Raw genomic sequence first — 17,540 nt, 5'->3', positions numbered from 1 at the left:
ATAATTAAAAAAAAACATTTAAATAAAAAGTCATTTGCCTTTTGTTTTTTTAAATTTCTATTGGATTGCGACCCTTGGGGTGTTTACGTTAGATTAATGGCACAACAATCGGAGTTTCTTTTTTCTGTTGAACACAAAGGAAGATATACAGCAGGGACAATAAGTATTGAACATGTCACTATTTAACTCAGAAACGTATTTCTAAAGTTGCCGTTGACTTGAAATTTTCCCTGGATGTTAGTAACAATCAAAGAAATCCATATATGCAAAGAAAACAAATCGAATTACTTTACAAATTAAGTTACAGTGCATCCGGAAAGTATTTATAGCGCTTCACTTTTTCCACATTTTTTTGTTACAGCCTTATTTCAAAATGGATTAAATTCATTTATTTCCTCAAAATTCTACACATAATACCACATGACAATGTGAACAAAAAGGTTTTGAAATTGTTGTACATAAGTATTCAGCCATTGCTCAATACTTTGTTGATGCACCTTTGGCAGCAATTACAGCCTCAAGTCTTTTTGAATATGATGCCACAAGCTTGGCACACCTGTCTTTGGGAATTTTTGCCCATTCCTCTTCGCAGTACCTCTCAAGCTCTATCAGATTAGATGGGAAGCGATGGTGTACAGATTTTTTCAGATCTCACCAGAGATGTTTAATAGGATTTAGTTCTGGGCTCTGGCTGGGCCACTCAAGGATATTCACCGAGTTGCTGTGAAGCCACTCCATTGAGATTTTGGTGGTGTGCTTTGGGTCATTGTCCTGCTGGAAGATGATGCGTCGCCCCAGTCTGAGCACTTTGATGCAGGTTTTCATTCAGGATGTCTCGGTACATTGCTGCATTCATCTTTCCCTCTATCCTGACTAGTCTTCCAGTTCCTGCTGCTGAAAAACATCCCCATAGCATAATGCTGCCACCACCATGCATCACTGTAGTAATGGTATTAGCCTGGTGATGAGCAGTGCCTGGTTTTCTCCAAACATAGTTTAATTTTAATCTCATCAGACCAGAGAATTTTGTTTCACATGCCTTTTGGCAAATTCCAGGCGGGCTGCTATGTGCCCTTTACTAAGGAGTGGCTTCCGTCTGACCAGTCTACCATACAGGTCTGATTGCTCAGACAGAGTGACCATCAGGTTATTGATCACCTCCCTGACTAAGGCCCTTCTCCAACCATCACTCAGCTTAGATGGCCGGCCAGCTCTAGGAAGAGTCCTGGAAATTTTTCTGTAAGCTTTTTACCAAAATCTGGTTCAATTCCATGTTCAATACTTATTTTCTCAGCTGTAGGGACGAATGTAGAAAAATAAATAAAATATTTTGTATATTTACATAATTTTTTCTACTCAGGATGTCACTGGGTTCTTTTTCCCAACATTATTCAGAACATCTTGTTATAAACAAAAGTTTAGAGTCACTTGAGTGTGAGTAATTTGGGTGTAATTGGACTAAAACCCTTGGGGTTGGATTAATGTCACAGCAATAGTGTTAGTTGGAGCAGAATTTTAAAGCACCAGGTTAAACTTTCAGACACCTTTACAGCACTAAACTACATTAAAAATAAATACAGCCCATGCCTGAACATGGAGAATTCTCTCATAGTGGTGGTCACCAAAATGAAAGCAAGAAGTTGGGCTGTAAACAAATCAATAAAAGACTACAAAAAAGTTACATGGTAGTTAGACCATCGCACTCATCAATATGCTCATGTTTATGTAGAATTTGTGTACCAATTGTGTATTTATGACCACCTCTAAGTCACTGGCATTGTTTATTTGGGGGTTGTGAGTTTAAAAGTTTGGGAACACCTGATCTAGAGCAGTAGTTCCTAAAGTGGGTGTCATTACAACGGATTAGGGGTGCCGTGGAATTTTAGCTTTTTCCAATTAACATAGCATAAAATAACTATTGTATCATAATAATCAGCATACATATGAAATATTTTTATATATAAACACCATCATTTGAGCATATCCAAACAATAAAAAAAAAACATATTTCAAATAATAAAGTTAATACATTAATTTACTGCCAATTGACCATTTGAGAATTGCCCCACCAACCCGTCTCTGCTCCCCACAGCTCCTTTCAATGGAGCAGGATCTTCCTGCTGCACTATTCTAAATCCAGCAAAGTATGACTGCTCTGCTGCTCCTGATAGGCTAATGATGATGTGGACGTGATGTGATGTGAAATTCAACTAAATGCTTTTCTTTCATTCAAGATGTTTTCTGTCATTCCTTTTATAAAAGCTTCCAGTGTCTGGCCTACAGCTGCACAAATAACTGTTAAAAGATCAGGCTCTCCTTTCTAACATCCACGCTCATCTTAATTATGCTAAATGATTAAGATTAGCAATTTTATCCATCCTTCGATGATCTTAGCATTGCATTCAAATAGCTTCATTGTTTAGTCCTTTCCACAAGTATTGTAATTTCTGAAATATCAAAAATCAAATAGTCACACAAGTACTGGGAAAACAGTTTGGTTCTGATTAAAAAGATAAAAACCACAGTATAAAAGCAATTTCACACTCCAAATGAAGTTTATAGCAATTACATTGTTAAACCAATTGGTGGCAATAACGAAACAATAACGTTTGTTTATAATAATGAAACACAACGTTTTGAGTGAGTTAGGCCCAATCCCAATTCTACCCCTTAGTCCTTCACCTTACCCCCCATTTTACGCATTCACATGAAGGGGTAGGGGTGTGCCAATTCTCTTTAGCTTGAAGGCGTAGGGCTAAGGGGAAGGGCTAGATAGTTCTTGAAACTGAGATTTTTCAGGACCACACTAAAAAACCAAATGGTACAAAAATTTCCCAGAATACACCATCTACAGCGGCAGGATAGAAGGAGACACAGAGGTTGAGTTTTTTTTGTCATTATTATGAATTTTTACAACAAATAAGCATATGTTTTGATAAATTCATAATGGCGTCGATGTTTTACCATAATGCTTTTTTAAAGAAACGCTAATATAAAAACCACTAAATTTTGCTGTCTATAATCCATAATATTAACTCCTGTATAGTAGTCCCACAACATACTTTCATATCTGAAACTCGATGACACTCAAATACTCTTCCAGAAAAGTTTTGTGGCTGGGAATGAGCTTTTTACAGTGTCTGCTATAACGTTAATGTTGTTTTCGTGTGTTTACATAGATGAATGGCCATAGTGTACATGCACAGTACAGTTACGAGCTTATTTCCACATTATATCATTATGATAACATGGAATATATGCCTTTAGTGATTTCCTGAAGATAAATACCAAAAAATAACGCAATTGGAGTAAGTACAGTAGTCAAGATCGTCAATCTCATTTGAAGCAAGAGATCGCGATGACATATGATGACATGTGCAGGTGTTGTAGTGGTGACCCATTCCTTAGGGGTAAATTTTAAAGCCTCTCCCCTTCACACTCTGTTTTAAAGGCCAAGGGGAAAGGGTAGGGGTCTAAAAATAGAAATGGGATTGGGCCTTATTGAACCATTGAATGAAAATGAGATAAAATAAATAAATTTTATAAATAATTTGATGTTGTTTTAAAGAATATAATGTTAAGTGTATGCATGTTGCGTTATCACCAGCAACAGTAGCAAAAACTGAAGGCTGAAATCCTACAGCTGGCCCTGGAGAGATGATTCATTTGCATGGGTTGTTTCACCTCATATTGTCTGTTGTGATGCATTCATAATAAATCATTGTTACTGCTTATCCATAATTTGTTGTTTGCTCATCTGAATATAAATACATAAATATACACATGTACCTTTAAATGGGTCAGGGTGGGGAAAAACACACTACAGAGGTCTTTTAAAAAGTTTTGGAACCACTGATCTAGAGGATGTAGGAGGTGTAAATTTGTAAACAGTAACAATTGTGAGCGAGAGTGTAACACATTGGTTCAGTCATAAACACTCAAAACTAACTAGTTTAAAATATATATATATATATATATATATATATATATATATATATATATATATATATATATATATATATATATAACCAACATAACATCAATGACAGCATGAAGTTTTTGTGTTATATTCTCAAATTGCAAAACAAAAAAAAAATTATGATCAAATGAGTTAACACAGCTCCACTTTAGAACTGGTTCAAATAAAGACCATATCTGGAGCCAATCAGTAAAGATTTTTAGAGAAAACGTAGAAATATATAACGTATCTGAAAATGTTGTCTTACCTGAGTCAGAGCTGACCTGAGACTCAACATCATGGCCTTTTGCTACATTGCCGTTCACTAGCAGCGAATGGCCATTGTGGATATTTAAGGCGCTATTCTCCTTCGCCAGGCACTTGTCTTCTGTGTACACTTTTCTGTCACATAAAAAAAGTTACATGAGCTATATGTGTTGTTTCTATGTGCTGCTTTTATGTAACATAACATTCTGCACTGTTATACAGACCTCTGCGAATTATAAAATCATATTATTATTTTTTTTTTTTACAATTAACCCTTCGCTAAGTCACACACGAAAACCGCCACACACACCAATCGTGGCTTAGCAACCATAGCTATGCGCAGGAGGTCTGTCAAGCTTTCGAGCAAGGGAAACAAGCCAAAGCGTTGTGCATATAGATTGTTCAAATCTGATACCCGGTATCATTAAAGTTTGGACGGGGTGGTGGAATTTTTTTCCCTTTCCAAAACCTAAAACCAAAGGGGAGAAATGCCTGCGTGGATCAAGCTGTGTGAGGGTTCGAAAAAGCAGCACAAGCCAGTCATATTTCCATCTGTTTCAAGCTACGAATATTTGGAATTACATATCAACAGAACAAAACAGAGATAAGATCACAAACTGAGCACTTGTGATCAATATACTTCACCCGCAGCTGTTTTTCAGTAATTTATAACCCTCATGCCCATGACAGAGCTACAAATCACTGATGTTTTCGTCGGTCTTTTGGAGATTTAGTCATTGGTGATGACGCTATAGCGGGTTAGTGTCTGCTTTTATATTTGGTGTTGGATTAATATTTGCTGGTAGGGAAAATCTACTTGTTCACTTCTACTATTTACACTTTGATTTGCATTTCAATTAATTTATTTTTTCCACTTAACTGCAAATTAGAACAGAAACTGTATAAAAAGCAGCATACAAACATACTGACCATTATAGGTACTGTACATTGTTATGGGTCAATGATGCTAATATTGGGCACAAATCAATCAATTTCCCCTTTCTGGCTGTTCTTTCTATTAATGAATTATGAAGAAGCACTGTCCATGCATGTTTCCTCGTCAGATATTAAAGGGCCCATAGTTTACCTCTTTTTTATGATTTAATATTAATATTATGGTTCTTCTGAGTGTGCCAGTTTAGGTTCAGTTTAAAACATAATTCAGATTTTTTTATTATAATGTGTTAAAAAGTGTCATGTTGGGGGCGTGTCCACAGTTCGCTGATTTATGGGTGTGTTGCTTCACATGTAGATTAGTTTCGGCTTCCTGCCAACGTAACAAGGGGGTGGGGCCATGAGCTCACCCGCTCTGCGTTTGCAACAGAGTCTGACAGGGAGACTGCGAGAACGAGCTGGAGTGAGAGGTACAGCATTCAGTCGTGCATGTACGACTCGGACACAGACCAAGCAGAGAGTACAAAATCATTTGTGTCTTTGTACCGTTTTAAAGCCAACTGTGTGCTAGTTTCAAGTGCCGAGCTTGTACACAGAAACTAATAACCACGCACACTGAATTAACTTTGACTGAGGCACCGGATGCGCCGCTCAAAGCCGCGACACGGCACACCAGACACTCTCTGTAGCGCGGCAGAAACATGTGTCCCGAATCGTCGCGCCACGCATTTTTGAATTCTAAACATAGGTTTCTATCAGGGAACACACAACAGCAATTCAAGTCTGCAGCGGTCCGCGGCACTCAGCCGACGACTTGAGTGTACCCTGAAAGAAATCTATGTTTAGAATTCTAAAACGCATGCTAGTTAAGATCACAGGGAGCTTCTGGGACCGCGAGAAATGCAAAGGGCTGAAGTATAAGGTAGACTCAATGAGAAGTACACATGTTTGCAAACCTACCTAAAGATACAACCAATAATTCCGATTAGAGTGATAATGTGGAGAATATTGCTCTTGTGCTGAGCCCAATGAGCCTTGCATCTAAAAATAGAGCTAGGGTGTTCCTTTAGTGATATTGCTTCGACTCACGCTGAAAATGGCGGACGTGAATCAACAAACTGAGGATATGATGATGTGCCTGTCAATCAATATTGGTGGACGGGGGGACCGCACTCCTACGTAAAGTTGCGGTCGGTTTGAAAACCGCTCCAATTGGTCCACCGTTTTTTATGTTGTTAAATTGAAAAAAAAGCACTGGGTGTGCTTATATCACCCCAATATGACAGTCTATACACCATACATGCACATATGGCTGTCCAAACAGCTTGAAAAGTAGATTTTTTACCATAGGTGCCCTTTAACGCTATACTTCATTGCACAACAATTAGTCAGGCTTTTTGGCTAAAAAAGAGAGATATCATGGTTTAATTTGTTATTATTATATTATTTCAAAATTTCTTTTATGTCTGGCTTTCTCAGATATCTCACCTGTTTGCCAGGCAGTGCCAGGCACAAAAGCTTGGTAGACGTAACAACAGTAACTGAGGAGGGTCACTTAGCAAAGAGTCAATTGTTTAAAAATAATAATAATAATAAAATAATAGATCATTTTTTTATTTTAATAATAAAAAGAAAATGTTGTTACTGTATAAAGTCATATTATTGTTATTAATATTATTATTTTTGGTCTTTTTTAAAGAAGAAGAATATGATTAAGCTTATCATAAAGGAAACAGAAAATGCCATTACTGTATAAAGTCGGTGAGGGCCGCAGGTTCAGTCTCCTGCAGGTTGATGACAGGTGTAGTTGGTTCGGTTCCCTGCAGGAGGTGAGGAGCTCTGGCCAGCAGCACAGCCCTGTGGGCCTTCAGCCGAACAGCAGAACCAACACACAGAGTGACGTCGCTCTCCTGCTCCTCCTGCAGTAGCCTGATAAACACAGAGATCTCCATCAAAACAACTGAAAACCCACATGCAGCAGTTCTTTTACAAGAACATCATTCTCAATCAACCACTCCTCATTGCTCCTTGATTTTCTATTCTATTTTGTATTTTTATATTTGCCTATAAACTGCTGAGATAATATTAAGGGTTTTATTCTACAAAAAACAGATGGTTGTATAACTTAGTGGATGAAGATCTGAGATGGAAAGTAAAAGTTAAAAAATAAAGAAAACAGGCCACAAACAGAACAATCATTCAGCTAACATCTATATATTTATTGATTTGGTACTCTGAAATGAAAATAGACTTCTATAGTATTAAAGTGTAATATTTATTTAAAAAGTATTAATAACAAACTGGATATACTGTACACAATGCACTCAATAAATAAATGTAACAGATTTAATAATATTTAAAATTCAAATAAACTAATTGAAAATAATTTTTGACAGGGGTTTGCTAACTGACACTAATTATCTTAGAGAAGTTATTTTATACTTTATTAACCTATCATTTTTCACCTTTATTTTTTCAGGGTCATTTGAAATGTGTTTTATTTGTTCCAAAATTCATTTCCTTTTATTTTATCATAAATTGTGCTTTTTTTCTGCACTCTATTTTTACATTTGATTTTATTTTCAGGACTCCATTTTAATGTTATTATACATTTATAGCTATAGTTTTGCAATAAAGATGTTTTACAACTTTTAACATAAATATGTCTCACGTGTACACTTGATTTGATAGTTAATCCCTCCAGGATTTTGTGAGTCCAATAGTTCTTGAGATAAAAAAAAGTTTATGCATATTTTCACATCAAAACACAAAAATCGAAGCAAATAATGGCCTATGAATTTTTTTATCTACTCAGGGAAGTGTTTTATTTATAATTTACCATCATAACTGTTTCTTAATCATAAAATAATCACAAAAAACATAAAAATAACAACAACACTGATTTTTAGATTTTTTATTATAATTGTTTTACTTTGTCTTTGCATGTATCCTTCTACAGTGTGCATTTTTTTGACTTCTGCATATGTTTGTAAAGCGCTTTGAGATGCCTCTTTTAAAGGCACTTTATTAAAAGGCACTTCAGACTGCAGACCATACAATTATTACTGAAGTCCAACATGTACTGATGCACAAATTCTACAATGTGAATCTTTACTGATTGAGGCTCTTTCAACCAAACTTCACATCCACATCAGCATCACAATCAGCATCATTTTAGCATGTTGTGCTGCAATGTGACGAATCTGGGTGACCCAGAATCCTGTGGTGCCCTAGGCCTTTGTGTGACTGTGGTCCTCTCTCCTCTGATGAAGTTCACATGGATGAAGATGGAGAGAACAGGAATGCATTTTGCACTCTGGCTAAAACGGTTTTGTGGAGCATCAGTAATCACTACAGCTCTGAGTGGGTTCTCAATGTATAAAGAATTGTACATTGCACTTGAGCTTGGAATGAAAACGGAGGTCAAATTTGGAATTAGGTGAAAATAGGTTTGCTTTCTTCTTTTAAAAGTAGCAATACATGAATACATAGTCTTTATTTATACAACTCTGTACAATTCTGTTGTATATAATATGAAGTTAATAAGTAATCCATCGTTTTCATGTTATGTGGTATTAATTAACAAATTAGGGCCAAATTCTTAATTTGGAAATATAAAGATTTTTTCTTTTCCAATTTGTGATCAAATTGATCTGTTTTACTGTTTTTATTTTCATTTCTATATAATTCCTAACAAAATTTAATAACATGGAATAAAAAATACTTCATTATTTTATTAAAAACAATTTATTTGTTTATTTTCTTATTTTTATTATTAATAATGTATTTTATTATGAAAGGCATATTCTACAGTACAATAGTATTTTTGTCACAATTTCTTCAAGTAAAAACCCAGCACTTTTATTCGGACAGACTGCTAAACATGTATCTTTCTCACATAAATAAATAAAATGCATATAACTTTAAAATCCAAATACTATTTTGTCACAATGTTTAACAATATTAAAAATAAATCATTGAAAAACTAAATATTCTTTAAATGCTAAGTGTATATAATGAAAAACCATAAGAAAAAAATCATAATAATTTTGAAGATTTAAGCAAAAAAATGTATTTACGAATAATTACATACAATTATTTGAGGGATTAAATAAGTGAGTGCCAGATGACAGCAAAGTTAATAACAGTAAATGAAATTATGCATAATTAGATATACAGCACTGATGAATGAAAAAAAATAATCCTATCAGATGTGGGGTCCAAAATTCTATCCTGTGCATCTATATACAAATTATTTTATTTTTATTTTTTTACAATTAGTTGCATTTGTAAACAGAATAGGTGAATGATATATTCTCTATTATTTATAGATGATTTATTTATCAATCTAAATGTCTAAATAAATATTATTAAAAAAACATTAAATGTTAACCACAAGAACATTTGAATGGTAGATCTATGGTTTGAACTGTTTAGACTTTACATATTCAGATTGTCTCCAAAGGGAGTGGCAGGAGCTGTGCAAACACTGAAGCAGGTCTCTGACCTGACTACACTGGTTGCTAAGGGTACATCATATAACGACACTGATATTTCAGGCACTAAACAATGCAGACACCATTTTAAATAAGAATAACAAAGGTCTCTTATGTTGAAGTTGAAAATTACCGGTTCAGATCTCCTGACAGAGCATTTGCCAATCGCTTCTTCAGCTGGTTTCTGCATTTACGCTCTTTAGCTTGAAACTCTCTGGCAGCCTCGGTGGACAACATGTTATTGGCAAACTGCTGAGCTCATTCGTCAGCACATTTCTGTGATGATCAACATCTGAGGAGGGGAATAAGAAACAACATCTTTACTACACTTATTCCACAACAATAAATGATGGTGTTTACTATTTTATTATTAAGAGACTCTATTTTTTATTTTAATTTTTTGCAAAGTGTCTTACAGTGCATGTACAATAATATTTGAGTTTTATTAATATAAATTATAAAGTAATATAATTTAGTATTTTAGTAATATAAAGTATAAAAAAATATTATTATGTCATTTAATTTTAATGTTTTAAAAGGATCTTGTAATTCGATCTATAACCAATAAACAATAAACTCATCATATGAAATGGAAAAAAGTTTTGTGAAGAAAAGAAAAACAAAACAAAGTTAATACAGACAACAAATGTGCTCGGGTTGCCAATAAATGTAACCAAATTAACTAATTTCTAGCTGATTTATTTTAAAAATATACTGATACTGTACTATCATTTATAAAAAAGAATATTAATGTTTATAAATAATAACATTACTAATATTATATTTTATATATATATATATATAATGGCAGCAATGTTTGGTATATGTTATATTGTATTGTACATGTAATTAAAGTAAAATGTTATTATTTATAAACATTATTCTTTATATATATATATATATATATATATATATATATATATATATATATATATAGTAACAATAATAATAATTATATATATATAAATCGGTTAAAAGAGAATTGTTTTAATTATTATTTCTACCATATGTACGTTAAACTAAACTGAATCAACATTGTTATTGTAACTGAATTACAACATTGTGATTATTATCTTATTGTTATATATTCCTATTTATTGTTTTTACTGTTGTACTGTTTTTGCCTTGTATACGCTTTGAGCTTGAGAAAAGCGCATTACAAATAAAATGTATTATTATTATTTATGATACCATATTTCTGAAACCCCGTAATAAGCATCAACATGGCTTGTAGAACTGACACACTTCTGTTAAATGGGGCTTGAACGCCCAGTCAGATAAGGACAACTAGACCACCAAGTCAAACACAGGTCAGTATCCAAGTAGGCTATGCACTTTAAAATATTTCTTATTAAAGCTTAGTCTTACTTGATTTACAGTATTTACCCTCCAGAATCTTTCCAATTTGATAAAGCTTGGGTGTAACGTTAGTAGAAATCTAATCTCCTTTTTAATGTCTCACTGTTAGCATGATTAGCATTCACACACTAGAGTTATCACAAAAGCGAGCTATCAAAATAAGCCTGCTTTAATAAACCTATTATAAAATCACAATGGTTAAAGAAAAAATCACTTATGCTAGTATACACAGTGTAATAAATTATTAAATTAAGGGTGTGTTGTGTATTCATTCAATCAGGTCTGTTAGCCATTAGCCTCTAAACTGTCATAAACCACAAAGAGATACGCTTAATGATAAAATAAATATTATTTAAATGTTACCGTCAAGAAGAATATTCGTATTTCTCTAGAAGCGACAGAACAAACAGCACTGAGGCACAATGACATTTCAAAAGCATCAGTGAGAGTGTCGTGTTGTCAATGACAACTGGATGAGGAGACTTACCTCACGCACCATTACACTGAAGAGCGCGTCATCCTCACAGTTAAACATCCACATCTGCTCTTCACACTCCACAAATGAGACTGACGGTGAAAATATTCTTTTCCAGCGCTCGCCAAACCGACAGCTATCACAACCTTCACAGTTCACGTGGGGATAGAGCGAGAGCGGCCGGGAGTTTACAGTATTTCTGTTGTTGTTTTGCTGCCCTCATGCGTCGCAAGCGTGAAATGCGTGCAGGAAGTAGGTGAAGGTTGTGAGGTTTGTTTTATTATATTACGTTTTGTATTTAATAGTATTTTGTTTGTATTTTATTATAATTATTATTTTTACATTTAGTTAGGTTTCTTGCTTTAATTGTTTCAATATGAACCCCATTTAGAAAACTGCCACATCAAAATATATTACGTATATGATATACAGGTGCATTTTTGTATGTTTTATACATATATAAAAAACCATTGACGTATCAGAGCAACCATATAAAACGTCTATGGTTGTGGCCCCCAGCCGGGGTGTGCACTGTGCAGGAGAGTCAGGTTGTGGAGAGAATCAACGGCTAACGGGAAATGATTCCCAGGTAAGCGCTGCGAACGGAGCCAGATCAGTCTAAAAAAATATGCATTTGCATTCATAAATCCACAACTCCAATTCTTAAGTTTGAAACATAATTCATCAATTCAAAAGTAAAAAAAAACAAACTTAGATGTTTAGGATTTTTTCTCCGACTCAATGAATGATATCGATAAAGCTAAATTCATCAGAATAATTTAATAATCAGAATAATATAGGCTGGTAACAATTTAATAGCGATTCCTATTGCATTATTGTGCTGCAGTAGTGGCAAAGTATCTGCATCTGAAAGTGAATTAGAAGAATTTAAATCAATTAAAGCGGCAGGGATTTAATTCAAACTTAACATTCTTATCAGGTGATCAGAAAAATTATATTCTAAAAATGCCAGCAGGTGGCAGCAAGTAAATGCATTGAATCAGCCATTCGCCAATGACATACAGATCATCGTACTTTATATTATATATATATATATATATATATATATATATATATATATATATATATATATATATATATATATATATATATATATATATATATAATTATTACTCAGCTTATTTAATTTTTGACAAATGTCTAATAATACTGCTAAATAATTTTTATCTTATATAAAATAATAATAGGGGCAACGCAGTGGCGCAGTATGTAGAACAAAAAGGTCATTGGTGCAAGCCTCGGCGGGTCAGTTGGCGTTTCTGTGTGGAGTTTGCATGTTCTCCCTGCGTTTGCGTGGGTATGGGTTTCTCAGTGATCTGCTGTGTAAAACATATGCTGGATAATTCGGTTCATTCCGCTGTGGTGACCCCAGATTAATAAAGGGACTAAGCCGAAAAGAAAATGAATGAATGAATGAATAAAATAATAATAAATAAATAAATGGAGGAGCTTCTTGAGTTTGTTCTGTAAAGTGTGTTTTGATTGGTTGAAAAAAGATGTGTACAAATTATGTCCTGCCAAGAAGGTCTCAAAAATACTGAACACAGGTGCGCCCCAAATCGCATATGCCATTTTGTAGTATAAATAGTGTAGGTGGTGCGTTCACACTGAAAACTCTAAAAAGAATATAAGAGCTTTCGGGCACTGATGTTTATCAAATGATTTTCTTTTCGTCTTAGTCCCTTTATTAATCTGGGGTCACCACAGCAGAATGAACCGCCAACTTATCCAGCATATGTTTTACGTAGCTGATGCTTTTCCAGCCGCAACCCAACACTGGGAAACAACCGTACACACTCATACACTACAGACAATTTAGCTAGCCCAATTCACCTATAGCTCATGTCTTTGGACTGTGGGGGAAACTGGAGCACCCGGAGGAAACCCACGCGAACATGCCAACTGACACAGCCGAGACTCGAACCAGCGACCTTCTTGCTGTGAGGTGATTGTGCTACCCACTGCACCACCATGATGCCAGCACTGATGTTGGATTACTTTATTTATTTTGGCCTCCCGATGGTGAATGTGGTTATGCTCATGGCAGGTATTATTTGGTAGTTTGGTCATTTATTTCACTAATTTGGCAACAGTCAAACATCATCAGGGAAACGGTTTGAATTTCCGCTTAGTAAAAAAACATTAGTGTTCCATTTGAGACCGCACTACATATACAGTTGAACTCAGAATGATTAGCCCCCCTGAATTATTCGCCCCCCCCTGTTTATTTTTTTCCCCAATTTCTTTTTAATGGAGAGAAGAGTTTTTCAACACATTTCTGCACATAATAGTTTTAATAACTCATTTCTAATAACTGATTTATTTTATCTTTGCCATGACTAAATAATATTGAACTAGATATTTTTCAAGACACTTCTTTAGCAGCTTAAAGTGACATTTAAAGGCTTAACTAGGTTAATTAGGTTAACTAGGCAGGTTAGGGTAATTAGACTAGATATTGAATAACAATGGTTTGTTATGTAGACTATCGACAAAAAAAATAGCTTAAAGGGTCTAATAATTTTGTCCCCAAAATGTTTTTAAAAATGGTAAAAAATGCTTTCATTCTAGCTGAAATAAAACAATTAAGACTTTCTCCAGAAGAAAAAATATTATCAGACCTACTGTGAAAATTACTTTGCTCTGTTAAACATTATTTGGGAAATATTTAAAAAAGAAAAAAATTCAAAGGAGGGCTAATAATTCTGACTATAACTGTATATACTCAACTGGGATGCAATTTAAAGGACCACATGCTCATGTAAGCATTTTCAAGTGCACATTCAGTGGTTCATAAATGCATCTAACATAGTTCATAAATGCATGAGGAAAGTAATCCAACAACTTCATGTATACATAACTGTGTAAACATTTGTATCTATGTAAGATGCATATGTGTGAGCATTTGGCAAATATTTTTGCTTTTTACTTTTGAAGTGATGAATTGTGTTTTGAATATACGAATTGTGCTGTGCATTTATGAATTTTATGAATTCAAATGTATTATTTTTAAGGCTGATCTGACTCCATAGGAAACTACCTAAAGGCATTCAACAGACTTCTATGACAGTGTACTCAACTCTGACAACTGGACTGAGACATTTTCAATTTACTAGAACTTCTATGTGAAGCTGCTTTGACACAATCTACACAGTAAAAGCGCTATAGAAATAAAGATGAATTGAATTGAATTTAACTTGTCCAACTGCTCGGTAACAAATTTCTAATCAGCCAATCACATGGCAGCAACTCAATGCATTTAGGTATGTAGAAATGGTCAAGACAGTCTGCTGCAGTTCAAAGCGAGCATCAGAATTGGGAAGAAAGGTGATTTAAGTGACTTTGAACATGGCATGGTGGTTGGTGCTAGACGTGCTAGCCTGAGTATTTCAGAAACTGCTGATCTACTGGGTTTTTGCACAACCATCTCTAGGGTTTACAGAGAATGGTCCGAAAAAGAGAAAATATCCAGTGAGCAGCAGTTCTGTGGAGCAAATGCCTTGTTGATGTCAGAGGAGAATGGCCAGACTGGCTCGAGCTGATAGAAAAGCAACAGTAACTCAAATAACCACTTGTTTCAACTGAGATATGCAGAAGAGCATCTCTGAATGCACAACACGTCAAACCATGAGGCGGATGGGCTACAGCAGCAGACCACACAGGTTACTACTCCTGTCTGCTAAGAACAGGAAACTGAGGCTACAATTTGCAAAGGCTCACCAAAATTGGACAATAGAAGATTGAGAAAATGTTGCCTGGTCTGATGAGTCTCGATTTTATTAGTACCAACTGAGCATTTTGTCAACGCCACAGCCTACCTGAATATTGTTGCTGACCATGTCCATCCCTTTATGACCACAGTGTACCCATCTTCTGATGGCTACTTCCAGCAAGATAATGCGCCCTGTCATAAAGCACCAATAATCTCAGACTGGTTTCTTAAACAATAAGAGCATCTTTGGCATGTGCTGGAATGGGAGATTTGCATCATGGATGTGGTGCAGACAAATCTGCAGCAACTGCGTGATGCTATCATGTCAATATGGACCAAAATCTCAGAGGAATATTTCCAGTACCTTGTTGAATCTATGCCAAGAAGGATTCAGTTCTAAAAGCAAAAGGGGTCCAACCCGGTAGTGAGGTGTACCTAATAAAGTGGCCGGTGTGTGTGTGCGTGTGTGTGCGTGCGTGCGTGCGTGCGTGCGTGCGTGCGTGTGTGTGTGTGTGTGTGTGTGTGTGTGTGTGTGTGTGTACACGATATTTGTTCTAAGCAGATGCTCTGTCAAACAGAGATACGCCTATACCTGAACATCTGGATTTGGTGTGGGCCAAAAGCAGAGGATATCCGTCCTACCCTGCTCTGGTGAGAAAGGGTAGCGTATATTATTATCAAACCACACTGCAGTGCATTATTTGGAGCCATGCAAATGTTAGTATCTTAAAATATACGAGCCTTAAGAGATCAGTAATCTGTATAAATATTTTTTTTACATTATTTGTCTCTTTGTGAATGATATGAAAACATATTCTTCTTCTCATTATCTTTTATATTAACTGAACATAATCGACCAAATTTGTATTTGAACAATTTCATAGTTTAATCATTTTACAGTGCGTCCACATATTCAAATAAACGTAAAATTTATTTGATGTTAATTGTTGTTCTTTTTCACGCTTTTAATTTATTAAAATAGAATAATTTATAATAAAATGATTTATTATTGTTTGATTAATTCTAGTAAGTTCTACAGACAAAATAATTTTATATTGTTTTCTTAAAGGCGACACAGTGGCACAGTAGGTAGTGCTGTCGCCTCACAGCAAGAAGGTCGCTGGTTCGAGCCTCTGCAGGGTCAGTTGGCATTTCTGTGTGGAGTTTGCATGTTCTCCTTGCGTTCGCGTGGGTTTCCTCCGGGTGCTCCGGTTTCCCCCACAGTCCAAAGACAAGCGGTACAGGTGAATTGGGTAGACAATTTCTGTAGTGTTTGAGTGTGGATGGATGTTTCCCAGAGACGGGTTGCAGTTGGAAGGGCATCTGCTGGTAAAACATGTGCTGTATAAGTTGGCAGTTCATTCCAATGTGGCGACCCCAGATTAATAAAGGGACTAAGCCGAAAATAAATGAATAAATGTTTTCTTAAAGTGTTGTAATGTAATTGCTTTTATAATTATTTAAAAATTTTATTTAAAATAAATCATTTTAATTTGCCATTTAAAAAAAAAAGAATAGCATTTCGTTTAATTTCGTTAAATTTTAATTCATCTTTTTTAGTTGATTAGTAATTTTACTCACAATACCCATTTGCACCGCTGCATTTTTCCAAGTTATTTTTCATTTAAAAATACATTTATTTAAAACATTTTGGTTTTGTTCCAGACTATTTCGACAAACAGACATACCTAAAAAAAATTATTTAATATTATCTTATTTAAGATGATATACTATTATTGCTTTTAAGATCCAACTTCACTTGTGCTTTAGGATTCTGGTTTAGTTCATTTTCAAGGTGAATTTCTGCAGGGATAAGAACGTTGATTTTGGACACTTGCTGTTAGACAGGTAAAATCTCTTTTTACATCAAGCACAAGAACCTTGTATTAGAAATTTGTGGAGCTTTTTTTCACTGTTTAGAAGAAATTTTAAGCTTTAATATTTAGCTTTTAGCTTTTGCAATCATTGTTTATTTATTTATTATTTCATTTAAATGTTTCTATAAGTATAGTTGTTTAGACTATTTGATTTATTTTCTATTTTGTCCTCAGTATTTTTACTGTAGAATAAAGACACAATTTTTCTAATGAGGATCAGCTGCTGCTGGATGCTTGCAAGTATTTGTTGTAACTTACTGTTGTTAGATCAATTACTATTGTTTTATGTACTTACTGTACTTTTATGTTTTATGTTACACTGTACTTTTCTTCCCATAGACTTCCATTCATACGCACGCGAATGCGTAAAACAGGAAACGCAAGCTCATGCGACAAGTTTCGCAGTTCGCTGTGTTGGTTTCATAAACAAGTATGCTTACTATGGATGCTTATTTAAAAGAATATTTTTTTCCACATAAAT

General features: G+C 34.7%; 1 protein-coding gene across 1 annotated transcript in view; it reads right to left on the bottom strand.

The window, feature by feature from the left end:
* Positions 1-11,603, bottom strand: part of btbd8 (BTB domain containing 8) — a 49,920-nt gene extending 38,317 nt beyond the window's left edge. Inside the window, exons 1-4 of the mRNA XM_056459813.1 lie at positions 11,462-11,603; positions 9,749-9,907; positions 6,869-7,048; positions 4,227-4,360 (exon numbers count right to left, since the gene is read on the bottom strand). Coding sequence (XP_056315788.1) covers positions 4,227-4,360; positions 6,869-7,048; positions 9,749-9,852 — 418 coding nt within the window. The 5' untranslated portion in view covers positions 9,853-9,907; positions 11,462-11,603. The remainder of the gene's footprint in view (positions 1-4,226; positions 4,361-6,868; positions 7,049-9,748; positions 9,908-11,461) is intronic.
* Between the last annotated feature and the right edge of the window lie 5,937 nt (positions 11,604-17,540).

The sequence above is a fragment of the Danio aesculapii genome, chromosome 6, assembly GCF_903798145.1.
Source record: "Danio aesculapii chromosome 6, fDanAes4.1, whole genome shotgun sequence".
In the NCBI taxonomy this organism is placed as follows: domain Eukaryota; kingdom Metazoa; phylum Chordata; class Actinopteri; order Cypriniformes; family Danionidae; genus Danio; species Danio aesculapii.
Note: the sequence above shows the minus strand (reverse complement) of the source record. Positions and strands in the feature narration are given on the sequence as shown.